Source organism: Alosa alosa, chromosome 8 (genome assembly GCF_017589495.1).
Source record: "Alosa alosa isolate M-15738 ecotype Scorff River chromosome 8, AALO_Geno_1.1, whole genome shotgun sequence".
Lineage (NCBI taxonomy): Eukaryota > Metazoa > Chordata > Actinopteri > Clupeiformes > Clupeidae > Alosa > Alosa alosa.
In genome coordinates, this window is record NC_063196.1 from 9,376,559 (window position 1) to 9,404,058 (window position 27,500).

General features: G+C 44.1%; 1 protein-coding gene across 1 annotated transcript in view; it reads right to left on the minus strand.

Moving 5' to 3' along the window:
- LOC125298980 (nesprin-2) overlaps positions 1-27,500 on the minus strand; it is a gene marked incomplete in the record, with an annotated part of 111,453 nt that overhangs the window by 79,938 nt on the left and 4,015 nt on the right. Inside the window, 19 exon segments of the mRNA XM_048249985.1 lie at positions 557-891; positions 7,834-9,895; positions 10,890-11,131; positions 11,762-11,917; positions 12,425-12,598; positions 14,128-16,047; positions 16,247-16,420; positions 18,228-18,366; positions 18,850-18,977; positions 19,320-19,658; positions 20,049-20,213; positions 20,420-20,735; positions 21,580-21,761; positions 22,801-23,527; positions 24,276-24,386; positions 24,534-24,727; positions 25,032-25,235; positions 26,283-26,384; positions 26,925-27,095. Coding sequence (XP_048105942.1) covers positions 557-891; positions 7,834-9,895; positions 10,890-11,131; positions 11,762-11,917; positions 12,425-12,598; positions 14,128-16,047; positions 16,247-16,420; positions 18,228-18,366; positions 18,850-18,977; positions 19,320-19,658; positions 20,049-20,213; positions 20,420-20,735; positions 21,580-21,761; positions 22,801-23,527; positions 24,276-24,386; positions 24,534-24,727; positions 25,032-25,235; positions 26,283-26,384; positions 26,925-27,095 — 7,841 coding nt within the window.

The following is a 27,500-nucleotide window of genomic DNA, read 5'->3' on the forward strand; positions in this document are numbered from 1 at the left end:
TCTATATTGGAAAGACTAAGCAGGCTTTATTTTTTTTTTTTCTTTTGCAGATAAATAAAGTCGTCAGTTACCATTATGCCTATTATGAGTGTTCCCTACCTAGAACAGCTAATACATACAGCAGCTTATTAGACCATTAGACCATTATAAGCCTTTCATAGTGATGTCTTGTGCTTGTGTATCTAATCACTTCACTGCATGCACAGTGGAAAATACTCAATAGTTAATTTCCAAAAAGAGTTAATTCATAAGTTGTTAAGAAAAAATTATAACTTAGCTAAAAGGAACATGCACATTTACTTGACAACACTTCTCAAAGGGCTGACAGTTATGATCATGCCGTAGCCAAGAACCCTAAAGGCTATAGTTCTTTGAATAACAATTTCAGAAAAGGCAAACAAGTATGAAAATAGTCTTTCTGAAGAACCATTTTTCACTTGATGTAAAGGTTCAACACAAAGTCATGGTTATTTATGGAACCAACCATATAGTGATGAAAATACCCATTTAAGCACCTTTATCTTTTAGAATATAACTCATTTATGACTCTGCTTACTTCTTCAAAGTCTCTGTCCTCAGCTGACCCTGGGCCTCCAACATAGCCTCCCTCACTAACAGCAGACTCAGGACCTGGATGTGAAGCTTCTGGGTTTCCACGGTGGAGAAGCAGGTCTGCTTGGGCACCAGGTTCCCCAGGCGGTCCATTTGAGCCTTGAAGCTGTCCTTGAGGGAAGCCACGGTCTGCTGGGTAGCTTTCAGCTCCTCTTGGCAGTCTCTGGTGCCAGTCAGGTCTAACAAGAGCCTGGGCTCTGTGTCGTCCAGGAACCTGACAGCTCTTTGGACTGACCACTGATAGTCTTTGAGAGCCTCCCAAGCCTGAGACAGATTGTCCTGCACACACAGCATCATGAGTAATGAATATACCACACAATACCACATTATGTGGATAAGAAGGGAAAAACACAAAGTCTACCATATAACACCACCAGTACAAGTACTTTCCCAGATACCAAGGTGACATTGATATGATGTTGATTTTCCACCCAAATAATCATTTTGGTTGAGATTGAAATCTCAATGGTAAATAGACATTGAATCAGCATTACAATCCTGACAAAACCCCGACAGTGCATGAGCATAGATAGAGAGACATCGAAACAACATTGGTTTATAGTTTATATTGCCATATAGCCTGGCTAGCGCCACCACTTCTCAATGAGACATGGTCTGGGAACCAAACGTTCATTTTCTCGTATTTGAAAAAAATGCCCAGATCCGTTTATTGGGTGCCACGGATGTCTATCAAATGCGTCTGTGCATAGCTCATCATCGTCTTGCTTTCCCCCCCTGTTCTGTGATTGGTTCCCTATCTCAGGCGAAAATTTGCTCCATGGTCTCCAGGCTGCCTTAGCAGCGTGAATCAAATCGCGCGCAAGGCAGCATGGGAACACCCAGGCTAATTGCCATAATCGACTAACAGTGTCAAGAAATGTCTGATCAGTAGAGCTACTTTGGTTAAAAATAAACCTCTTCATTACCTTTTGCTCGAACCTGCCATGTCCCTGGTTCTAGTTCATAATTCCCCTGTGCTGCTACTCTGGCTGGTAACTTCGTTCACTTGTCCAGCTGACGATTAAAACTCCACGACTGTTTAGGCTGCACAGCAGCCATTCACCTGTGCACTGGGGACTTTGTTTACTGGAGTACAGTGACAGTGGGGGCATTTGCGATATCCAAGGGGGTTGGCGGCACAAACATTTCATCTCACAGATTGATGCATAATGTTATCCGCAAGTAGTTGACACAGCTAACCACCAAAAACCCAGCTGTTCTAACATTAGCTTATCAGCTAAGGCTCTAGGCTACATACATGCTGCTAACTGCTGATAACTTTGCCTGTTTAAAGAGTTTTGTCTCCGCGATTGGCTTTGTTGTGATATGAACAAACTAGTTAATTTGCATGCATGCGTATTGCGCTGCGGTGTTGATGATGCTAACCTTTAGTTAACACCGAGCCGAACAGTCTTTCGGCCGCATTTATTTGCGCTACAACAATCTACAGTAGTTTGTTCCGATTCACGTGCAAGTAGCCTACAGAGGAGAGGAGCGGGTCTGTGTGTGTGTGTGTGCGCGCGCGCGTGTATGGAGAGCACAGGACAAGGAGAAGCCGTGTCAGTGCCACTACATGTAGACCTATTTGTTAACTAACGAAAGAAGGTCATATCTACATGAAATAGAAACACAATAGAAACGAATCAGAATCATTAAATGTTTACAAGGCTGGAAGTTCAACAAATATAGGTCTACTAATGTGATTAAAATAGTTAAATAAAAAATATTTCATTCATCAATCTTATTCAATGACCTAATGCCATCATAACATAGGCCTGGGCTCCAGGAAAGAACAGTTTATGTTTAACTTATCTAATTTTGTGTTGGTCATACTATAGAATAATATATTGCTTGTCTATGTTGAATAAGACAGAAGATAAAGAGCTTAAAAATAATCGCATCGCAATCGCAATATTGGTGAGAAAAATCGCAATTAGATTTTTTTTCCAAAATCGTTCACCCCTACTCCGGGTACCTACAATTTTCGCACAACTTGGTGGAAAAGTGTAGCACAGGTTAAAGAAAACCTATTCATGTTTGGACTCAAAAGGAACTTTAAAGTATTTCCCATATAGTAGCCTTTTAGCTCACAACGACAATGAAAGTGGAACTTGGAAAGTGGAAGTCAAAATGTGGAAGTCAAAATGTGATGACGGCACACAAACTTGGGCAAAAACGTTTAGTATACACTTGTGGTGATAGCCTACAGTTAATGTGAATCGCTGACTATAACCAATGTAGAAGATTTGCACCAAATAGGCCTAAAGGCTGTGGTTGTGTTTCTACAACATGTTGGCACAAATCGTAATTTCTGTCAACTATGACGATCTCCATGCATGTTCAGTAGCCTATATTTTTCATTTAGTCAAACAGTGACATGTGGTTTAATCAGTGTTGAGCAAGTTACTTCAAAATCGTAATATATTATGTATTACTTATTACTGTCATTTCAAAGTAATTCATTACATTATAATATTACTGTCTCTGAATTGTAAGGCATTACACTATTGTATTACTTTTAAGTTACTTTTACCAAAATATCTAGAAATATGGATTTGGAATTCAAAATGCAGTTTTTATGCTCAATGTAGCTCATTGCACTTCTAATGGAGGGTGATGTGGTACACATAATGACTGAGCTAGGCTTAAGGCTACAGTAGAATGCAATAGGTGCAGTGATGGCTCATGATGCAATACAAGGAACAATCATAGCCAGAATTTTGTTTAAAGAAGACAAAAGGTCAAAGTCTGGTCAATTGTGATAGAAATGCTGTAACTTTAGGTTTAGGCCTACTCCTTAAAATCAACAGAGAGCCCACTACCTGTATATTGTAACCCAAAACTTAAAGACATGTCAAAATAGGCTACACAGTGCAGCTTTTTATTAACAAAGTATGTCATCATATGGCCAACTATAAAGATGTAATCTGCCTGTTCCCAGGGATGGGTAGTATTTCTGAAACATGTAATATGTGTTTCAAATGCAAAATAGTATTTTGTCATTTGTATTTTATTGGGTTGAAGGAAATGGCTCTGTATTTTGTATCAAAATACTTTATTGGTGTGTATTTTTGTATTTTAAAAATACTGCAAAATACTAAATGTGAAAAACACAAAAAAAGTACACACAGGTGTAATGAATAATTGGTAATTAGGCAACAATGGTTTATGTTTATCGCAATCAGCTAATGTGAGAACAGCTGTGTTCAACAACACTTACAGCTTTTCAGTGACGGCTATTGCTGAAGCATCAGCCCTGGTCTGAAGCACTGGTGTGAAGTGGTGCATGAAGTAAAGATGAGCAAGTTGACCTGTGCAAGTTCACATAAGGACACTGACAAAGGCAACCATGTCCCATTGTCTCCATGCCAATATTTAACAGAAAAATGTCAGATATCTCAACCACAATGACATCAATAGATGGTAAGTAGAGATGCACCGATTGCAATTTTCTGGGCCGATACCGATTTCCAATTTTTCATAGTTTGACCTGCCGATACCGATTTTAGCCGATTCCGATTTCATTTCTTCTAACCAATTTATAGCACACACACAAATAGTTATTTTCTATCTTTTTTTTGTTTTCTATCTTTTTATCTTTTTTATAGAAGATGTTAATATAGACATGTAATCAACTTATCAATAAGGAAATGGCTGTTAAAAAAAATGGAACCGGTGAGCAGACAGATTCTTCTTCAAGTCTAACTTCAGCTGCAGTATCAAATTATGGATTAAGTTAAGTTATGGAACACCCATTTTATTCTTCTCACATCCAATATCCAACTAAAGATATAAGAAAAATTTTCATGATACATTTGAACATGCTACTATGATACATTTGAACATGCTACCATGTAACATTTTCATATGCATGGATGAATTTATGGGAGGGCGAGGGAAAAGTGGTAGTGGCCTAGGCTATCACGCAAACACAGGGGAGAAGTGCTAATAGCGATTAGGTGCTCCACCATATATGAAAACAGTGCACGTCTGTTTTGCGGTGAAAAAATTAAATCCAAATTCCGGTTAAATGCATCAATTAGGCTATAGAAACTTTCAGAGACGGCTGATTCAGTATTCAGAGCATCAGTTTTCTTCATTGTAGGCTACTATGTCAAAAGCAACTTTAACGTTTGTTTGCCTTTGTAATAGGCTATCGTTTGTTCACTTTCACGACATCCACTTCTCAATCTGCTAGACTATACTAGGGTATTTTAAGGCATAGCCCTAGTCTACGTGCAGTAAATAGTTCGAGTATTTTTTTTTTTAAGTGGAGTAGAACTACTAGGGCTACTGTATGTCGCTGCTTGTTGACATCTTATTATGTAGCCTATGATCGCTAAACTTTGATTATGTTTAATGTCGCAATCGGTTATCTCCGTTCAGCAGCGCTTGTGGTTCAGCTGCGGGCACGCAATTAGCGGCAGTGACGGCGGTGATGAGCGATGTTTACGTAGCCTAATGAAGTGACAGCTTAGTAAATTCCACGCAGTAGGCCAATGGCAAAGCACAGCGTTTGCTGCATAGAAAAACTCAGTAGCCTATTATCGCTTTGTTTGTAGCCTTACATCCAGCCCTGAGTGCTGGCCTGGTTGATAGCTTCTTCAAACTTTGCAAACTCAGCTAGGTGTTGTTACAATTGCGGCGCACGAGTGCATTTGACCGGCATAAAATCGGCATGTCTCAGACTGACCGGCCGGTCGCCGGTCATGGCCAATCACGTGAAAATCGGCCGATTCCGGTCACCAGCCGATCTATCGGTGCATCTCTAATGGTAAGGTGTTGAGTGTGTTTGAATTCCCTTCCTTGTAGCATCCTTTTCTGCATTCCACAGTGGGGAGAAGTTCACCTTGTTTAATTAAATAACAATTCTATTTCCTTATTAGCTGCATACTTGAGGTTGGAGATATTAAGGCACGTCAAGTCTCTCACATACTGGAACTTCAAGATACATAGCCGTATGATTTTCTTATTCAGTTCTGCACTGGACTTGAATTACGAATTTTGGCACAGATACACAATTATGATTTTGGCCTATTGATTATAATGTGGTTAATTGAAAGCTCTGTCAGTCATTTGGATAAGCATCAGCTAGATGACTAAATGTAAATGTAAATTCTTGAATTATTCTTAATTTTGATCACACTACATGAACTTGCATATGGTATACGACAGGGGCCAAATTGTATTGTTTTTACTATATAGTTTTAATAGGCTAAATGTTTGGGATAAAAAAGCTTTTTGCAGTGCTTCCATACTTCCTTGAAAAAGTATTTTGAGTATTTTCTAAATACAAAAAATACAGTATTTTATTTTGATACATCGTAATATGGTTAGGCCTACTGTATTTTGTAGTTTATTTTGATACATTAAAAATGAGGGTATTAGGTATTTTATTTAGAAATACATTCTGATGTATTTTTGCCCATCCCTGCCTGTTCCCAGCATTAGCACAACACTTTGCGATGATTAGCTTGTCACCTGTGACGATATATGGTAGGCCTAAGTGACTGACCTATCTGGGTACACTCAACACCTTACCATATATTGATGTCATTGTGGTTGAGATATCTGACATTTTTCTGTTAAAGATTGGCATGGAGACAATGGGACATGGTTGCCTTTGTCAGTGTCCTTATGTGAACTTGCACAGGTCAACTTGCTCATCTTTACTTGCGTACCACTTCACACCAGTGCTTCAGACCAGAGCTGATGCTTCAGCAATAGCCGTCACTGAAAAGCTGTAAGTGTTGTTGAACACAGCTGTTCTCACATTAGCTGATTGCGATAAACATAAACCATTGTTGCCTAATTACCAATTATTCATTACACCTGTCTGTAGTATCTACTTTTTTTGTTTTTCACATATAGTATTTTTGCAGTATTTTTTAAAATTACAAAATTACTATTTTGCATTTGAAACACATATTACATGTTTCAGAAATACTACCCATCCCTGGGAACAGGCAGATTACATCTTTATAGTTGGCCATATAATGACATACTTAGGTTAATACTGTATTTCACCAGTTAGGGCACAAAAATGGCCAGTAGCTGCACTTTGTACCCTATCTTGACATGTCTTTAAGTTTTGGGTTACAATATACAGGTAGTGGGCTCTCTGTTGATTTTAATGAGTAGGCCTAAGCCTAAAGTTACAGCATTTCTATCACAATTGACCAGACTTTGACCTTTTGTCTTCTTTTAACAAAATTCTGGCTATGATTGTTCCTTGTATTGCATCATGAGCCATCACTGCACCTATTGCATTCTACTGTAGCCTTAAGCCTAGCTCAGTCAACTGGATGGTCAGGCTGACTGCAACCGTAGGCCTACTGAATAGATGGCAGGGAAGCACAACACACGGGAATTTATAAATGAAGAAAAGTGAATAAATGCACTTGCTTTTCAAACTGATAACAAGTTGTCAATGGTTATTTATGCAAGCTTGTGTAGCCTAAACCAGACATACCTAGGCCTAGCCAAATGTATCCTGGCTGTAGATAAAGCAGGGTATGAATTTCCCAATATTTTGCCAGATTTATAGTGGTTTACTGCGGTTTAATATGAATTGAAATCGCATTGATCTTTAGTTTGGTTGTAATTTCAACATTATTTCAATATTTATTTTAATTGAAATACAATTGAAATTCCGCTGGTCTATAGTTAATAAATCAACATTGTTTCAATATTAATTGAGGGTGCAAACTGATGTTAAATCAACATCGAAATCCGACATTGATTCAATGATTTATGGTTGACAATGTAATGTTGATTCTACATAGTTTCAATGCCCGTCTGCTATCTGGGTTAGCAATTTTTCAAAGCGACTAACAAACAACCAGCAGTGGTCTGGAATCAAGCCCAAGATGACTGCTTGGACTAACCACTAACTGCCAAACCACCACCAAACAACCATTCACATGCTGACCAAACCACATTTACCAGATGGTATTACCCAATGATGACTTGATGTAAAGGTCACCAAACAACCACTCACATGCTGACCAAACCACATTTACCAGATGGTATTACCCAATGATGACTTCAGTTATTGCACTATCAATTAAGTAAGCATTGTAAGCTTTTTTACGCTATATTTTTCACAGACACAAAATGTTCTACTGGAAATCATAAAATTGAAAAGGATAGGAGTCTTAATACATATACTGTAGATTATCAATTGAACTAGAGGAACCAATTTCACTTTAGAGAGCTTACCATTCTAATATTGCAATCTCTGGAGATCTTTTTTCCGTAGTGAGACAGTTCTCTGAGAGCCTCCTCTTCAGTTCCTCCCCTATGCTCTAGAGCCTCCAGCACTCTTAGTCCGCTCTCCATACTCCTCTGAAGCGCCGAACACTTCTGCAACTCCCTCACTATGGCTTGCTCGTTTGGATCGAGGCAGGCAGCTCGCTGAAGCTCTTGTCTGGCTTTATGGAAGACATTAGCGATGGCTGTGAGATCTGCCGGGCAAGCGAGTCCGTCTAACAGCTTGTGCTCTATGCTGCAAAGTTCATTGTGAATGGTCAGCTCCCAGGAGGCCAGGCTCTCCAGCGTCCGGTGGATTTTCTGCCGCTCGGACGTCAGCTGAGACGGGTAGACGTCTCCCGAGATGGCCTCCAGCTGATCAGCAGCCTGCTGACACTGCTGCTTCACCAGGGGGAGCTCCATCAGTAGGGCCCTGCAGACCTGCAGCCTTTCTCTCCGGTCCACCGTCCGGTCACTCGTCTGAGGGATCCCCTTCTTCACCACCTCCCTGGAGTCCTCCATTCGCTTCCTGTAGTTCAGGTACTTCTCATGTTCACGGGCTTGGATGTCGAGCATCCTTGCCTTGGCCTGCAGGGTGTGAATGGTCTGCAGCAGCCCCTTCTTCTGCGACTCCTGGCAGTGCTGAAGCTCTTGCACATGGCACTGGTACTCAACCAACATGTGCCTCAGTGGCTCAACGGCAGATAAAGAGGCACTAGTCACCGGGAACCTTTGTCTCTCCAGGTCCATGGATATCTGCTTAATGCTCTTCTGGATGGTGGTCAGCTCTTCAGCTGTGGTCTCCTGGGCATGAAGTAGCTCTTCAAGCTCCCAGCAAGCAGCTCGCTCAGAGCTAGCCACCCCTGAGACCTCTGCTTGTAGAATTGTAAGCCGGTCGATGAGATAATGGCTCTCTCCAATGCTAAGGTCGGGGATTATAATGGAACATTGCTCCAGGAGGCCTTCAATGACAGCAGTTTGCTTTTCGGCTTCTTTCAGGGTAGCGCTATGCCATTGCAGTCCAACCTTCAAGTCTGCTACGCTTGCCTTTAGCTTTGAATCTCTGGTCCTGCTACCTTCCTTCTCGATGTGAGCCACCAACCAGGTACTGACTTCTGAAATCTGAGCCCACATTTTCTCTCTTGACTGTTGAGCCTGGTTCACCTCTTCAATTGCATGAGTGATCTTTTCTGAAATTACTTGATAAGTATCCTCTAAATCCTCCAATAAAGATAACATCACTGAAACATCATCTTCCCTCAGGCCTAAGAGCAAGGCCTTCTGTTCCTCCACCACAGATGTGACTTGGCTTTGCCTGGCAGAAACCTCTGACTGGAGCCTCTTAATGTTAGTAAGCTGGTGGTGGGCATGTTCAGAGAACAGAGCTACTTTTCTCCTTGCTTCGACTTGTTGCTCTACGTGTTTAGCCCACGGAAGAAAGTTCTGAACTACTTCTATTAGTTTAGCTACTGAAGAGTCACTCACAGAGGTGACATTGCTGAGGAGCTGTTCTTGAGTATGATCCAACTGTGCCTTCAAGTGCAGCAGGACTTCTTCCATCTCATGCTGTTCCTTCTTCCCGAGAAAGTTTTGGTTGAACGCTTCAAAAATCCCAAGAAGGTTGAAGTACTGCTCATTAGCAGTGGTTAGCTCTGAAGCAGTCACAGTGAGCTGCACGGCCATCTGGCAATCTGAGAGTGGTGTTGAGGACTGCAATGAATCCATAGAGGTGTGGATATTCTCCAGTTTGCATTCTAATTCCCTGGCCTCTTGAAGCACAGCAGACGTCTCTATTGTACAAGCAGTGGCATGCCTCAGGGTTCTGTCTGCGGTCCCCTGTAATATCTGCCACCCCTCTTGAAGGCCTTCTACCTGGGCAAGGAGTGCTACTGGTCCATCTGCCTCACTCAGGTGGGCAGACACCTGGCAGCAGGTTTGTAGCAGTTCTCCTATCTTGTCCTTCTCTTGGTCCATACCCTTCAAGAATGTCTGCAATTTTTCTGCTTGAATGGAGGTGCTTCCCAAATTATCCCTGATACAAATGGAGAGAAAGACATTAGAGGAATTTCATTAACCATATTTCATAACCATAGGCTACCAACACAATGGAGACACAACAGATGCCATTAATTGCCCACTGTTAAATATCAAACTGAACAATAATTAAAATATTTTAAAATCATTTCAGGGCACATTGATAACTTCTCTCTTACTCACCACTCAATATGAGGTAATTATGTGCTATTTCACAGCATAGTTAACTCCACACATGCCTTTGCCTCAGCCGGTGGGAGATTATACAGTGATGGCCAAAAGTGTTGGTACCCATGCTAAAGTTGACTGAAAAGAGGAATATAAAATCATCTTTTAGAAATTGATCTTAATGCCTTAAGTGAAAAATGAGGAAATATCTAACCTTTAAGGACACCAATTTTCTTAGTGAATGAATAATGTATCAAACATAAATAAATGTTCTTCCTTAAAATACAGGGGTCATAAGTATTGCCACCCCTATGTTAAATTCCCATAGAGACAGGCAGATTTTTATTTTTAAAGGCCAGTTATTTCATGGATCCAGAATACTGTGCGTCCTGATAAAGTTACCTTGGCCTTTGGAATTAAAATAGCCCCACATCATCACATACCCTTCACCATACCTAGAGATTGGCATGGTGTTATTTCAGTTAGCCTATTAGCTGGTTTGATTTGCATTGAGCTCAATGAGCAACAAACCAGCTAATAGGCTAACTGAAATTTAACATAGGGGTGGCAATACCTATGACCCCTGTATTTTAAGGAAGAACATTTATTTATTTATGAGACATTATTCATTCACTAAGAAAATTGGTGTCCTTAAAGGTTAGATATTTCCTAATTTTTCACATTTTTTCACCTCCAGTTCCAAAAGATGATTTTATAGTCCTCTTTTCAGTCAACTTTAGCATGGGTGCCAACATTTTTGGCCATCACTGTATAGTATAACAATGTTATACAAATACACATGTGTGCCTATCTAATTAACTCACAGGTTTAGCATCTCCATCTCAGCTGTGAATCTCTGAAGGGTGGCTCTTAGAGCCTCTGTTTGCTGGTGGTACTGCTTGACCTGGAGAAGCTGGGCCTCTTTAACCTGAACTGTGGCTGATGCATTCAGCAGGGCGGCGCTCCAACTACCCTCCATGCGCTGCGTGGCCTCGGACTGCAGGTCCCTGTCCGCTTCTTGGTGAGACACAGCGGCCACTTGCTGTAGCACACGCTGTCTGCAGCTCTGTAGAGGACACCAAAATATGTAAGGAACAATACAGTATGGCAGGGTCCGCTGCCCACTAGCAGTCCCTGAAGGCAATTCTAGTGATCCCTGACCAATGCAATCATTCAATGATGATTTATATGGACAAAAAAATGTAGTTTTAATATGGGGATCACTGTTTCCTATTCAGCAGTGGTTCTCTGGTTGCTTCCTTGTAAAAACAATATCTCTTTACATCTGGATGTCATGTATGGTAAATGAGAGACACTGTGTCTTAAATTATTACATGCAATATTGTAAGAAGTGAAAAATCAAAGCAAGAACAGGTAAAGTAGAAGGGAGGCTGCCCCATGCCAGGTTGCACACTGAAGAAGGCATGTGCCAAAAAGCCTCTGTGCAAATAAAAGTGAACGTATGCATGGTGCAGCCTCCCTCCCACTTTACTTGATCTGACTATTCAGGCCAGCACTCTAATAGTTTGGAAAGCTACACATTCAGTGAATCCTGCTCCTATCTTTATTTACAAAGCAAGAACACTAATGTGATGATGAACCTAATACTGCAAACAAAGCCTGAGCATCTTGACATACAGTAACACATAACTATGGTGTCCATTAAAAAGCTCTAAACAGGCACAGTGGTTCATACTTCTGCTTCCTGTAGCTGCAGGGCCATGACCAGAGGGTTGAGCTGAGCCGGCTGGTACCGGCAGCCCAGAACCCTGTGAACCGCCCTCCCGAGTCGGGTCGCTGGTTCCGCCACCGTGGGCTGGAGGCATGAGATGGCTTCCATTGGTTCACCTCCCTGTTACGCAGCAATGAAAGTAAAATCACAACGAACTGCATGATGATAAACAACAAGAGGTGGTGAAAGAACAGACTGTGCCACCGTGGAGCAGACGTGCATTCTTCAGTAATTATCAAAAGTCCTAAGACATCACAGGAAATCCCATTGACCAGTCTCCATCCTGTGTAGGCCCTACCCAAGTCCCTGGTGGGCCCACGTTATCATTGAGCCCAATTTTCATTCAAAGTCTGTCGCCATTATCGTTCAAGTGGCCCATGAATCTCCCTCGTCTGTAAACACACACGCTGGCGATATATTTAACAACCCCAATTTTCCATTTGCATGCTGCTCTCTAACATGGAGCTGTAATGGTAGGAAATGGTAGGAATGCCCACAAACATGCTGAAAAGCAGCTTTTCATAACTGTAACCTATGATTTAGAAAACCACTGGTGTTTGAGCCCAGATTCACGTGTATAGGATCTTTTAAACTGAATACCTTCACAATCCACACAGAGACACTCACCACAAGACTGTGGGCTCCCACCACTGGTTCAGCATCACCCAGAATGACCAGAAGAGTGTCTCCATCTTCTAGTCCCTGGGGCAATTCCACAGTGACCCCTAAAGCCCTGTCTCCGGCAATCAGGTCTTTTGCAGTTCGTTGTACTCTTCTGTCCTTTGTGATCTTAACTTGGTCCTGTTGATGGAGAAACATTGTTGGCACAATGTTGGCAATAGAAATGTTGGCACAATAGGACCTGATTTATCCTCCAGTCAAGTTTATGATCATTCTTCAATTCATAAATCTCTAGTTTTGTTTCCTTTTGTGCCTAGCATTCTGCTCAGTCCCATGCCATCCTGATAGTGTGTCTCTGTTTTCTGTGGCTGTTCGAACTGGAATGCCGAGACTGCCTCAGGGCATATGGGGCGTATCCCTCATACATTTAAGACTCATTGGAGAAGCTGCAGTGCAGGAACTACTACTTGTGTTGAGAAATAAAACTAGTGCAACGATTCTGGACTGTAAACCCCACAGACCTGCACACGTCACTTTGACACCAAGCCAAAGGAGAAAAACAAATTCCTGACACACACAAAACCGGCCATGCAGACTGAGGGATTGTGGCGAGTCACCCTGCAAGCTACCACATGCATACACATCCTTAGCAGAAAATGTGCTAATTACACTTCAGTTGGGTAAAGTCTTACAAAAGATTCCACTGAGTTTTCAGTGAGAACATACCAAAGATGAAATTTACCCTTTAAGATAGATCCAGGAATGACAGAGCCAAAATGAGAAAGAGACCTCCACTATTAGCTCTATGGAGCCCTCGGGACCAACCAAGCTGAATTTACTCAACTCCAGACAATTTGATCAAATTTGAGTTTACATTAATTAAGCAAAGGTTTTTTTTTCTCATACTGTGTTGTGTTGTACAGTGCCTATTTGGTGTTAGACAAATGTCAGAGTGAATATTAAAACACTGATCTATTTCTCCAGTGTAAATTCGGATTGCTCAAGATGAGCTTACTCTTACATTGTTTTTAAAGTTGCTCTTCAAAGTTAGAGAGGAAAGGGGGGAAAAAAAACAGACAAGCCCTGATGATTCCAGTTATTTGTCTTCAGGCAAACTGTGACCTTTCGCTGTGTCATGGGCTAAATCATGCCAATGCAAGCCTCGAACAAAGAAAAGGCCTTTGAACGTGGCACAAATTTAAATACTGAAAATGTCAAGGCCCTGTAGATGATAGGTCTTTACCACAGTGAAACCTTAAGCTCCCTGTTGATTCTTGCCCCTTAGGGGAATCAAAAAATATACTTTCCTCGACCTTTTGCATTCCCCCCAAGGAAGAGCAAACGCTGATAATCTTTTTAAAGTGGCCCATCAGGGAACCTTCGGAAAAGCATTAATGTCTTTTGGAATTAAAGTTTTTTGCAGTCAATCACCAAACAGAGACAAGACTACAAAAAAGAAGAGAATGTTCACAAGAATCACTATGACAAAAATAATCCCAGAAATCTTTCAAGAACTCATTTGGCAAAAGTCAATAACTCACTAAGATAAGACAAGATAATACCTTAACTGTCTCACGACGGAGAAATGTGCTTTGTTACAACAGCACGAGTTAGTGAGCAAGAGCTGCTGTAATAGGCAGCCACTCAGATGGTAAAAAGAAGGAAAAAAAAAATTAAAGAGCAACAAACTATGCACAGGTGTACATTACCTGAGGGTCTGGGACTATCTTTGGCAGATCAGTATTGTCATCCTCCAGGGTATGCATTTCTGCTTTGGAGGTCATTGGAGATATTTTCTTGAGTGACTGGGTATGGATCGGCTCCTGGGGATCTGGGTCATCTTGGTGTGAGGGGTCCGATTGTAACAGCTCTGTACCGCGGGTCTGCGTGTCGACTTTATCTTTAACGTGTGAAATGGAAACAGCATCAGGCCCATGACTGGGAGACACACTAACAACGTTGGCCTCTTCAGACACTCCCTGATCAGACGCCTCTGGCCTCCTGGTGCCTGTTTCTCCTTCAGCGTCTGCGCTCTCTGATGTCACACTATTGACGTCCTGTCCCTGGTGCTTGTTTCTAGTAACTATTAGGCTGATATCAATACTCTGTGATTGTCCCGAGGAGTTTGCCCCCTGTAAGTCCTTTTGTGTAAGTCCATCAGTTTGAGTGATGTGAATTGGGTCAGTCTCTTTAGACTCCAGGACTATCTGAGCAACTCTGAGCACAGGGTCAGTGGGGGTGCTGCTGCGCGTTGTGTCCAGAAGTGAGGCAGATGAGACCACTGGCTGCAATAGCACATCCTGTGACTTCAACTTGGAAAGGTCAAGTTCAGCTTCCCTTTCAGAGAGCACTGACTCAGGGGATCCATAGCCATCACCATCTGCCACAGATGTACCAACATTTTCAGGTAACCCTGAGATTTCTGGCTGTTTTTGCTGATCCCCAGAGCTATTCTCTGATGGTAAACTTGAAACCTCAGAGCTCCTTTTCTCTATGGGTTCTCTGATTTGACTGTCCATTGACTCATTTGTAGACACATCAGCTTCTAGAATTATAGTGAAAACCTTCTTGGGCTTGGTGTGCTCAACCAGGTGTGAACCCTCATAGTTTTGCATGGCCTTTTTACCCTCTCCAGATTCCTGACTTGGTGACGCTGTACTAGGCTCTTGCTTGGTGCTCTCTAGTTCATCAGGACTGCACTCGTCATGGAAAGATGTATAGTCTGACTGCTTGGGTTCACTAAGCTGTGTTGCTGCTGTGTCTGTGGAAATATTTTCATTTTGGGACAATTCCGCATCCAAAATAATAGTAGCTACTTTTTTGGGTGAAGGGAGGACCTCTTCCTGATTTAGCTCTGGATGCTCCCTTGCTGTGAGTTCAAGTGGATGTTTTGTTTGCGCCTTCTGGTGTTTCAGACTCGTATCTGGTACATTCATGCCTTCACTCTGCTGAGTGGTCACAGCATCAGAGTGATTGGACATATCCTGAAGGGGTCTAGAAATGGAAATATCTGTTGCTGGTTGGCTGTCGCTAGCACCAGTGAGGTCGGCGTCCAGGACAATGGTCAACACGGGCTTTGGAGGGCCATCCGGCTCTTCCCTGTGATCATCAGCCTTCACAGTTGTGTTGCTAATATGGCTTGACCTCAAGGTAGTGCCTGGTTCAAAGCTGCCATCAGCTTGCTGTGCATTACTGGCTGGTATGCTATTAACTCCAGTAGATTCCTGCCTTCGGGTAAGCTGCACAGGGAGTTTAGAAGGAGTCTTTTGTGCATCACTGTCCAATGTCTTGGCTGGTGGGCTACTAACCCCAGTAGATTCCTGGCCTAGGGTAAGCTCCACAAAGAGTTCAGAAGGAGTCTTTGTGCACAGGGTCTGTGACATGCTCTGTGTTGCCATCACTTGAGCACCCACTTCAGAATTGCTCTTAGCGTGTTGTGCATCACTGTCCACTGTCTTGGCTGGCGTGCTTTGAACCTCAGGTGATCTCTGCCCTGAGGTAGGCTCCACAGAGAGACTAGAGGGAGTCTCTGTGGACAGGGTCTGTGATGCTCTCTCCTCTGCTCCACTCTGTGCTACTGTCTCTTGAGCTGACGTAGCGCGTGTCGCCTCCACTGGACTCTTAGCCAACTACATATAACACATAGAGAGAGAGCAGAGAGAAATAGTTTACATACATGATTATGTAACATGGCTTGCCATGCATCCACGTCACAATCCCATCAGATAGCCAATCGGTGGTGGGCATACTGGCATCACAATGGCTGAATCACTCCCAGATTGCACATGGCACAAAGGACGGGTCACCTCTGATTGGTTGCCTGCTCACCTGAAGGCTCTGTGATAGGCCCGCGAGCTGAGTGGTGCTGTCCGTCAGAGCGTCTGTCCCCTCTCTCTCCAGACTTTGCATGAGCTGCTGGCCCACGATGCTGTTCAGAAAGTTTGTGTGCAACAGCGCCCCCTGCAGGTTCCGTCTCAGCGTCTCTCCCTCCTGCAGCGCCATCTGAAAGAGTAGAGGGCACGACAGGACATTTGTACTTTTCCCATACTGCTGCTGTGAGAGTGCCGCAGACACACTCTCTCTTTGGACTTTTCTCCGCTGCTCTGGCATCCATTACGGTCCTCATCCACTACACTCCAATTCCCAGGTAAAAAAACATCACCTGTGGAGACATGAAACTGCATGCTGTATAGGGGCATGCATTAACACACATAGGTAGAAACACACACACACACTCTCTTTCCATCTTTCACATGGAAAAACACGCACGCACACACGCACGCACACACACACACACACGCAAATGCACGCAGATAGAATAGACACAAACACACTCTTCTGCACTTTTATCACTCTTCATGAGACGAGCCTCCACCTGACTGACTCTTAAAAGCCCTGTCCTCGTCAGCTACACTGCTCCATTATTTCTCCTGTCAGTGAGAGTGCCTTTTGCCTTTGTCTGAAAAAGCTTCAACTTTAGTTGAAGTAATGGAGCTTGCTGTTTTTCCCTGAGACCTGAGTGATTGTGTGTGTGTGTGTGTGTGTGTGTGTGTGTGTGTGTGTGAGTGAGTGAGTGCGAGTGTTATTTGTGAGTGTGTGTGTGTGTGTGTGTGTGTGTGTGTGTGAATGAGTGAGTGAGTGAGCGAGCGAGTGTGATTGTGTGTGTGTGTGTGTATGTGTGTGTGCATTTGTCCAAAGTGGTTGCTTTCTATCAGGGTTGTGCAAAATTCGAATTGCAATTCTGCTTCCTGTTTACTACCTCAATTGAAATGCAAGAGAAATTCAAGAATTGAATTGGAATTTAAGAGCCAGTTTCAATTCAATTCTGGAATTTTGCACAACCCTGCTTTCTATAAGAAAGACAACAGTCAAGTCAGCAATCTAGCAAGCGAGGCCAGCTCTTGATTGACGCAGGCTTTCTTGCATTCTGGATATCGACTCGTGGTTCCATGGTAACTGAAGAGACCTGATGTGCAAAGGGTCGACTAGGTGGCTGGCGATTAATAAGTTGAGCTTTCGCATGTAAGCAGCAATGCCCTGACTGACCTCATGAGAAGCTTTCTTTTTGTTTAATTTTTTTCAGAAAAAGTTTATAGTCAGGTAAAGAAAGGCAGCGGCTCATATGATCGGAGGAGACATGTCTCTCCGTGACTCTGAACTGCTTCAGGGAGCAGTCTCCCGAGTGTTGCTCAAATCTAAATGTCATGTAAATGTTAGCATATTTCTTCGCCTCTTTACCCAGCCAGAGGGGGCTTGTGGGGGACGGGTGTGTCTCTATCTGGAACGCTCACCTCACTTCCAGGCAGCCAATCCGTGTGCTCCCTGGCCTGGGGCTTAATGGGTGGTCTGGCACCCCATCATACGCTGGCAGTGGATTTAATGTGTGCGAAATGCTTTCAGGACATCTACACAGACGCCTATAGACATCTGAATTGTAGCATTTTTCATTCTTTTGTTCGTTCATTCATTCATCCATCCATCCATCCACCCATTCATTCATTCATTCATTCATTCACTACATTCACATCTTCAAAGCATGCTGGGTTGGGCATGGACGCCCCGTGGTGGATTTGATGCATGTGGCTGCCCCACACTGACATGCAATTCTGTATGTACTGTATGTTTAATGCTCAGTGTGAGTGATATTTATATCTGACAGCATTTACACTTTTCCAACACGTTTCATATGTACATTTGTACATACACGTACATTTGACGTCACCCCCCCCCCCCCCCCCAAAAAAAACAAATTTGAAAAAATAAATCTATGTATCTCCTCCGAGTTAAACCGGTGTGCCGTGCTCCCTACCTCTGTAGACTGGGCTGTCTGGGGCCGCTGCTGACTCTGACTCTGGCTCCACAGGCGCAGGGCCTGGATAGACTCACGGACACTGAGTACCGTCCGCTCCTTACACACCCTCAGACTCTCGGACAGGGACATGCTGAGGCTACAGGAGAGGGAGAGAGGGAGAGAGAGAGGGAGAGAGAGAGGGAGAGAGAGAACAAGAAGCATAGGAAGAAAACATGGAGAAGTCACACAGGAGGTAAAACATTCCTTGAGTCTCGTGACTAAGGGTGGATATATACCCTACACTTCAATGATCAATATCAGTATGCAGCGAAGGGAGAAAGCACTCACTCCACCTGGCCTCGTACCCTGGTCTATAGGGTAAAAAACCTGATTGCATGTTAGTATGGCAGTCAAAGTGCATACTCAACTGTAAATAAAATACTCCTTCACAAAGCATTGTGATATTAAAGAGCACCAAATAAAAACGTACTGCATATCCTGGATCAAACTGTGCTCCACTCTACTCTATCCTCTCCTATTATTCTGATAAAGGGCTCAGACTGGCCATCTGAAGTTGAGCACAGGTGAGCAGTGACCTGTTGTGCCTGCCCTACCTGTGAGAGGACAGTGAGGCGCGTACCTGACTGACTGCTTGGTGAGGGTCCCCAGGGCTGAAACTACCTCCTCTGACAAGGGACTCTCTGCCCTCTCAGAACCCTGCAGCTTCTGCAAGTGCAAGATGAGGTCCTCCTCTTGGCACTTCAGGGCCTGGGGAGGGAGGTGGGGAAGGGCGGGGGGGTTTGAGAGATTGTCAAATGGCTACCGTAAACAGAGAAGCACAGTAAACACACACACACACACACACACAACACACACACACACACACACACACACCTTCTCTTTCACTTCCTCGTGCAGACACACACACAGAAAAAAAAAAAACTCATACAAGATACATGCACTAGAACTACAATACTAATGGAAAAGCTCCTGAACCGGGTGGATCGGGACCAAGCAGGAGCATAGATTCAATATGTGGCTTTAGAAAATCTTTGTACTTAGAGGGCTCTTTTCCCAGAGGACAAAGATTAATACAACACAGCAAAGCACCTTCAAGTTGACCCAGTGCTTCTGGAGCTGGTCAACACCATTATGCTGCTCCCCAGCTTTCAGCTCTTGCTCCAGGGCAGCATTCAGACCCTGCAGCGCCCTCTGCAGGCTGGAGGTCTCCTGCATGAGTCTCTTAGCTTCCTCCTGCTTCTGTCTCTCTCGCTCAGCCAGCCTGTCTTGGGTCATCTTCTCCAGAACGGCCCGCGAGTCCTGCAGACTCTGGAGCTGTGCTGTAAGGGCGGACTGACCGTGTTTGGACAGGCTCTTGGTTAGGGAAGAGGAGAGGGCAGTGGCCTCCTTGATGTCCCTGTCCACCCTCTCTATGGCCTGGTGCAAGACCTATACAATCAGAATGTAATGGATTTTTTTTAAAAAATGATTTGCATGAAGACTGAAATGAGTCAAACAGAATTGAACTGAACTGAACTTGTGTTAACTGAATTGAATTAATTTGGCTAAAATGTTTGCCCTGGCAGGAGTTAAGTCGTGTATAATTTGCCGTTCTAAAAGATAATCTGTGCAAAGAGCACAGAAATCACTGCGGCTGAGTTGAGAGATTCTTCACCAAATGAACACAACGAAGAGCACCTTAACAAAGCTTACCAAATAAGAGATGTGATGAAGGTGTGATGTAAGACTGCCCTGGATGATATTGTGGCAAGAGACTGTGTGATGTATTACTGCCCTGGATGCCCTGGATTAAAGACTTGACTACATGACTGTTCTTACCGCTAGAGCTTTGGCGTCCTCCCTCCAGCTCTGTGCGCCTGTGGTCTGTAGTCCTGACCGCTGAATCCTCTCCTGTAGTGAGGACAGGCCTTCACCACACTGCTGCAGTGAGTCATGACAACGCTGCTCCTTCTGAATGCTACTCTCTAACATGCCACACAACTCCTGCAGGGGAAGATAAACAAACCCAATCAGATTATACTGAACTACAGACAAACAGAAATTCATGATTTTATGATGATCCATTATCTCATCAATGTTTATAGCAAACTGTAGTATGACAGATAGGCAGGTGCATAGATAGATATGTAGATAGATAGATGTACTTCATTCAGAAGAACAGTCTAATTTCTCAGTCAGACGGTTCTCACATTGAGCTCTCTGATCAGGTCAGGGACTCCGTCCTCCAGCACTGCCCAGGACGGCTCCGTCCAGCTGGGGTCCTGCGTCAGGCGGACCAGCTCCTTCCTCTGGGCCCGCAGAGCGGACAGCGCCGGCCCCAGCATCTTGGTTCTCTCCAGGAGGGCCCTGGACCGCTCGGCCGCCTGCTGCCTCTCCGCCACACCGGGCCAGGGGAAAAGACGCGGCAGGGCGGCCGCCTGGCCCCGGAGATCATCCAGACGGAGGCAGGCCTGCTTCCGCTGGTCCTGGCAGGAAGAGGCCCTCTCTACCACACCCTGCAGGAGTCTGAGAGAACCGGACAGGACAGGATAAGAGAGAAACCTTCACTGTGCTGTTCTCTTGAAAGGGTTTAATGTTCTGATTTTTAAACCTTGTTGTTAATGTTCTAATTTACTAACAATCAGCAAAATTCTTGTTGGAACAGAATAAGACAGTAGCCTTTGAGAAGAACTTCTGCTGTTCTCTTGAGATGGTGTAATGTTCTACTGTTCTACTTCACTAACAACCAGCGGAATTATATTTAGAATGTAATAAGACAGTAGCGCTTGAGCGTTCACCATGTATCGTTATAATGTTTTCCTGTAATCAGGGCAAACAGTCCTTAATCGTTTCTCTATAATTGTAATAAATGCTTTCTAGTAATGTGATGTTCTAAAGTTCTACTTAAATTACTACTTTGTCAGAACAGCAGAGTGCCCATTAAGGTTCCTTCTTCTGTTCTAATGTTCTCTGGTGATGTGATGTTCTACTTTATTAACACTCTGTAGAGAGGATGCATCAATTAATTCCATATCAATTTGTATTGATAAAAATACCAATTCATCACCATTAGATTATCCCCTATGTGTTACTATAAAAAAATACATGTGTATTCACCAAAAAATATATTGAACTGGTTCAGCAAAAAGAAGTTGAATTAAATTGACAAAAAATGTGGTTAAGACATGTTTGCCTATAAATAATACATTAAAGTTACAGACAAAGACAAAGTGGCCATCAGCAGCCAATTTCCTGACCCACTCACTCTCTTGTAGTTAAGAAATGCTTGTATATTAGTACTACATTCATTACATAAAGCCATCGACTGAGCCATCGACTCAAAGCCACTGCACTGCTGAGTGTTGGGTACCTGCTCAGCTGTTTCGCCTCCTGCTGCAAGGTGACCCACTGGGCCTCTGTGTCCTGGACGAGGTGCTGGACGTCTCTGCGTTGGCCCCCATCTAGCAGGCCCTCCCGCTGGGACAGCTTCTGAGCCCGAGTCCTCAGCTCCTCCAGCCGCGAGTCGCCCTCCTGTCTCAGAGACAGCACCGCCTGCCAGGACATCACACACACGCACACGCACACACACACACACGCACGCACGCACGCACGCACGCACGCACGCACGCACACACACACACACACACACACACACACACACAAAATTCATTGAGAGAGATGACTAATCAACATTATAATTGTATCTCAATATGGAGAGGCTCAATGTGAGGGATTTTGAAAAGTATCTTATCTGTGTAAATCCACAGATAATCCTATAAGAAGTTCTTCAAAAACACATCGTGGACATCTTGGGTAGCATACCACATACTGTACCACCAGGATTTCCAGCCAAAAGACTTCAGGACCACAGCAATATGAAACTATAAAGCTACTGCATTCAATTGACATGAACTGTAATCGAGAACAGAAGCTTTTTTAGCACTTTAGCAGATGTGCTGTTAGGCTAGGACTGGCTGAGTGCAAATTTCCTGTTCCCAAAAGTTAACTACGCCAGAGCTAGCACGTACAAATAACACGAATCAAAATGTTCAAATGTCAGACAGAAATAGACAGTCATTTCATGAAATATACTGCTCTCCTTGCAGCTTCTCATTTTGAAAAGTTCTGGTTTAAAGTGACTCATATCCATCAGTTCTGCCCCTTCAGGCCATCTATGATAGGCAGTCTGACTCTGAACACGGTCTTTGCCCCCAGCATTTCCAGGCGGCTGCATATAACCAGTAAACCTGGGCATGAGAGGCACGTTCTGGCGCCACATGATTCTTACCAAATCGTTTCAAAAGAGTAGCAATCTTGTAAACGAGGTGTTAAATGCAGTTGTTTACACTATTAAAAAGACATACAGTACACGTCCATGCCGGATTAGCGATTGTATTTGTGTGCCCATGTTTTTTTTTTTTTAATTTCCCCTTGGGGATCAATAAAGTATCTATCTATCTATCTATCTATCTATCTATCTATCTATGTTTTAGGGACATTGAAAATGGGCTTCAATGGCTTCTTGGCCAGACGGACCTGCAGAAATCCCAAATTTACTCATAGAGGAACAACCCTACCATATAGTTCTCACCTTAGCCTGCTGCAGTCTCTCCTGGGTCTGAGCCAGGCTCCGCTGGGTCCCGGTGCCCAGGGTCTTTAGGCGCTGCTGCGTCTCTCTGACCCAGGCCTGCGTCTCCTCTGCTAGGGTCTGGAGTTCCGTCTCCTCCTGGAGGAGTAACTCCTGTGAGGTGCTCTGGGGGGAACTCTGAAGTTGAGCCTCCGTCTCCTCTGCCAGGGTCTGGAGTTCCGTCTCCTGGAGGAGTGACCCCTGTGGGGTGCTCTTCTCCTTCTCCTCCTGGAGGAGTGACCCCTGTGGGATGCTCTTCTCCTCCTGGAGGAGTGACTCCTGTGGGATGCTCTTCTCCTTCTCCTCCTGGAGGAGTGACCCCTGTGGGGTGCTCTGGAGCCGAGCCTGGAGGAGTGACCCCTGTGGGATGCTTTTCTCTTCCTGGAGTGACCCCTGTGGGATGCTCTTCTCCTTCTCTTCCTGGAGGAATGACCCCTGTGGGATGCTCTTCTCCTTCTCCTCCTGGAGGAGTGACCCCTGTGGGGTGCTCTGGAGCCGAGCCTGGAGGAGTGACCCCTGTGGGATGCTCTTCTCCTCCTGGAGGAGTGACCCGTGTGGGGTACTCTGGAGCCGAGCCTGGAGGTGGTCGTGGCGTTCTAGAAGCTTCCAGCAGTTTTCCAGGAGGCTGGCATTTTCCGCGCCCCCTCCCTGAACTGAGGTTATGAGCGCACGGAAGGCCTCTACGCAAGCACTGGACAGAAACAAGGGAAATGTGCTTTAGCTGGACTCTACCAGGAGTCACTACACAAGTACATAGATGATACATATCTCTGATTGTCAGACTACAGACTGTTTCTGCAAATGCATATAATACTTGTTTATAGCTGATGAGTGCTACACATTGGTGTTGGTTAGTGAGGTTCCCCCTTCACTGTGAAGCGCTTTGAGTCTTTAAAGGGACACCAGGCAAGCCTGATGCTTTTTCTCTACAAAACTCCCCCTCGCTCGGTCTGAAGCTCTTTTCCTTTTCTTTGCGTCTTCCGTCAAGGGTTTTCGCTGCTTCTTCGCCGGCTCTGCCATTATACACACGTTTGCAACAATCTCTAGCGTTTCGTTAGCCTGCCTCTGTGCTGTAAACTGATCCTGCTTCGGTCGGCGGGTAGGATACACCGAACTTGCAAGTGGGATATTCTTCTTACAGGCAGTAGGGGCGGGCGAGAGAGCCTTCATTCACCCCGTAATGAGTCATTTAACCATATACCAACTTACGAAGATGATTAATTAACACAAACGTTGCCTGGTGTTTCTTTAAAAGCGCCATAGAAATGAAATGTTGTTGTTGTTGTTGTTGTTGTTGTTGTTGTTGTTGTTGTTTTCTGAAACCCCCTGATGCCATAATGTGTCAAACTATAGCACCTCAACTTCATAATTAAACTACATGAAAATTAAGACCTATAACAACCTCATTCACTCATAGCACCAACATGTAACCAACTCACCTCTGTCTGGTCATCTCCACTTGAAGGCCATCACGGTCCTCCTGAGACTCCAGGGCCCAGTGCTCCGTAGATTTCAGACACTCCTGCAACTCTCTCTGCCCCTCAGCCAGCCTGACGCATGGGAGCAGGTACACACAAGACTTAGATACATGTTTACTGTGTGTGTGTGTGTGTATGCATATGAAATTATACTATATATATATATATATATATATATATATATATATATATATATATATATATATATATATACAGTACCTGTGAGTGTTCTCTGCCTGCTCTTTGGTCTGCTTGAGCAGCTCCTTGGCTGTGCAGACGCTCTTGTGCAGCTGTGTGGCATCTGCGGTCAGCGCCTGCAGCGTCTGCTGGCTGGCCACGCTGGACATCAGGCCCAGCTCCCGCTGCAGCGCGCCCACCTGCCCAGCCTGCATGTCCAGTTCACCAGAGAGCTCCTGTTGGGGTGGAACACAGCGTCAAGTCATGTCACTTCATGTCACTAAAAAGACACTATTACGATGTGCTGACCTCTGGTGATATACTTTAAAAAACAAAAAAAAAACAAACATGTTGCACACTCTGGCTCCAAATGTATGTTTTATTAGATAATGTTTACACAATCCATACTCATTATGCTGCCCAACATGACCAGGGCCCCCTGGCAAAAGGGAACTGATTTTCTATATTCTCTAAAGATATTAGACCTTTCTGGTTCAATACACGATGCACAAAATAAAATAGAGTCAAATGAAAACCCACCTGTAGTTTCTTAAAGAGAGGCTGTCCCTGAGTGCTCTCCAAGCTCCTCAGGTTGTCCTGGATGCTCTGCAGAGCCGTCTGGCAGGTGGCCATCTTGGCACTGACCTGGCCCTTGGCGGCCAGCAGCTCCTTGAAGACGTCGGTGCTCTCGGCGAATAGCTCTCTGACCTGCTCCATCCTGTTCCTCAGCTGACTCTCCATCACCTGCAGCATGGGGAGAACCCAGGGGCCTCAGGACAACAGGACAACATGGAGAACCCAGGGGCTTCAGGCCAACATGGAGAACATGGGGAGAACCCAGGGGCCTTAAGCCAACATGGAGAACATGGGGAGAACCCATGGGCTTCAGGCCAACATGGAGAACATGGGGAGAACCCAGGGGCCTCAGGCCAACATGGAGAACATGGGGAGAACCCAGGGGCCTCAGGCCAACAGGACAACATGGCTGCAGCAGAGCCGTTAAAGGACACATGCTTCTAAACATGGAACTTGTGTCAAAGTCAGACTTGGTGAGGTGCTACTATTGAATGAGAGAGATCTATGGAATGAATGTCTAAATCAGGCATTAAAAGCAACATGAGTGGAAAAAAAGCAGTAAGATTCCATGCCTTTATCAAGCACCTATAGACTTACCACTGTTCCTCCATTGTGTTTTACACCTGATATATTATTTAGTTAAAATGCATGTGAATAGTTTGAAGGCCCATCACAATGGGTATAATATGCTAATACTCTCCATGTCTTTAGAACATAATATTGTTCTGGATGCCTGACTTAATCCTCTTGTCCCTGGCTAATGTAAATGTCAGACAGCAGACAACAACAACAATGGACCCGCAGGGCAACTAGACAAGCTAATGCTCAATTAGACAAGCCCGGACCTAATGAGACATGCCCAGACGCAATGCAACATGACCACGCATAGCACCACAGGACTTGAGGCACAACATGACAAGCCCGGACAGCGTGTGACATGCCCAGCCAGGCCCCGTCGTGTGTGTGCGAATGTGTGTGTGTGTGTGTGTGTACCTGACACCTGTAGGGGATCTCACCTGGCTCTTGAGGACACCCTGGATCTCTCAGGAGTGCCAGTGTGTGTGTGTGTGTGTGTGAGCGTGCGTGTCGGTGTGTGTGCGTGTGTCTGAGCATGTACGCATGTGTGTTTGTGTGTGTGTGTGTGTGTGTGTGTGTGTGTGTATATATATATATACAGTATATCTGTGTGTGTGTGTGTGTGTGTGTGTGTCTCACCTGTAGCTCCAGCGGTGCCTCCTGGCTCTGGAGAAGGTGCTGGATCTCACAGGAGCGGCGGTGGAAGTGCTCCACATTCTCCTCCTGGGACTTTATCTCCTCCTAAACACACACATCCATATGTAACAGGCCTAGAGTATAGTACAGTGAAGTACACATTTATGTACAATTTACAGTTAATCAAGTTCAAAAATAATGGTGTATGTCTAAGACTTTTCATGTCATTACATGATGTTTAATTGTATATGCTCCTATAACAATATGACAGCAATATTTGTTTGACTCCCCAATAATTTATTTCAAAGCAAATTTCATATGTTACTTTTCAGTCTTCTTTTATGCTACTGTACTGGTGTGGATGAGCTGCAGCTTTCTTCTCACAAGGAAACTGGTCTAACTATTCTTTATTGTCTTTTTCAATGACTAATTCCACAAAAACAAAAAGTGAAAGCATCCTGTTTAAAAAACAAACTAGCATACAATAATAGTATAAAGATAATTAGAAGATAGATATATAGATATAGATAATTAGTTCGCTAATGAATTGTTGTATAACTGCCTGTAATTCTTTGTCGGTGTTGTGCTAACACTGTGTGTGGGCCTAACTAATCAGCACAAACATCCTAAAGGTAGACTGATTACCTGCATACTGAGGACCTCACACTCGCTCTGGAAGGGCTGGGCCTGCTGGACGAAGGAGGTCATCTTCCTGGTCATCCAACCCTCCACCTCTCCCCCCAGCAGGAGCAGTTTGTCCCACAGTGCCAGGCTCACCCGCAGGTTATCCAGGTAGCAGTCTGTACGCTCCATCACCTAAGCACACCCACACACAACCACCCGGGGGAAATATTATGATCATTAAGCTGTTTATATGACATTGCTGTCCTTGGAAAAGTGTCTACAAAAGGACCTTGTTCTCTCTAGGGCAGGGGTCTCAAACTCAAATGAGCAATTCTGCCAACGTCATCTGATTGGAGGGCCGGCTATTTCTGAAAATGCAATGTTCTTTTTTTCAAATACCACACAAAACTGCAAACAGAAAGTGCAAGTGTTTTTATCTAGTTTTAGACACCTGTGCTAGCAATCTTAGCTTATAAATAAAATAATGATAAAATAAATATTAATACAAATTATAAAATAAATGAAAAACATAAAAACAGGTATGTGTGTGTGTTTCACACCAAATAAAAATATTTCCTCTCATAACTTTTTTAAACC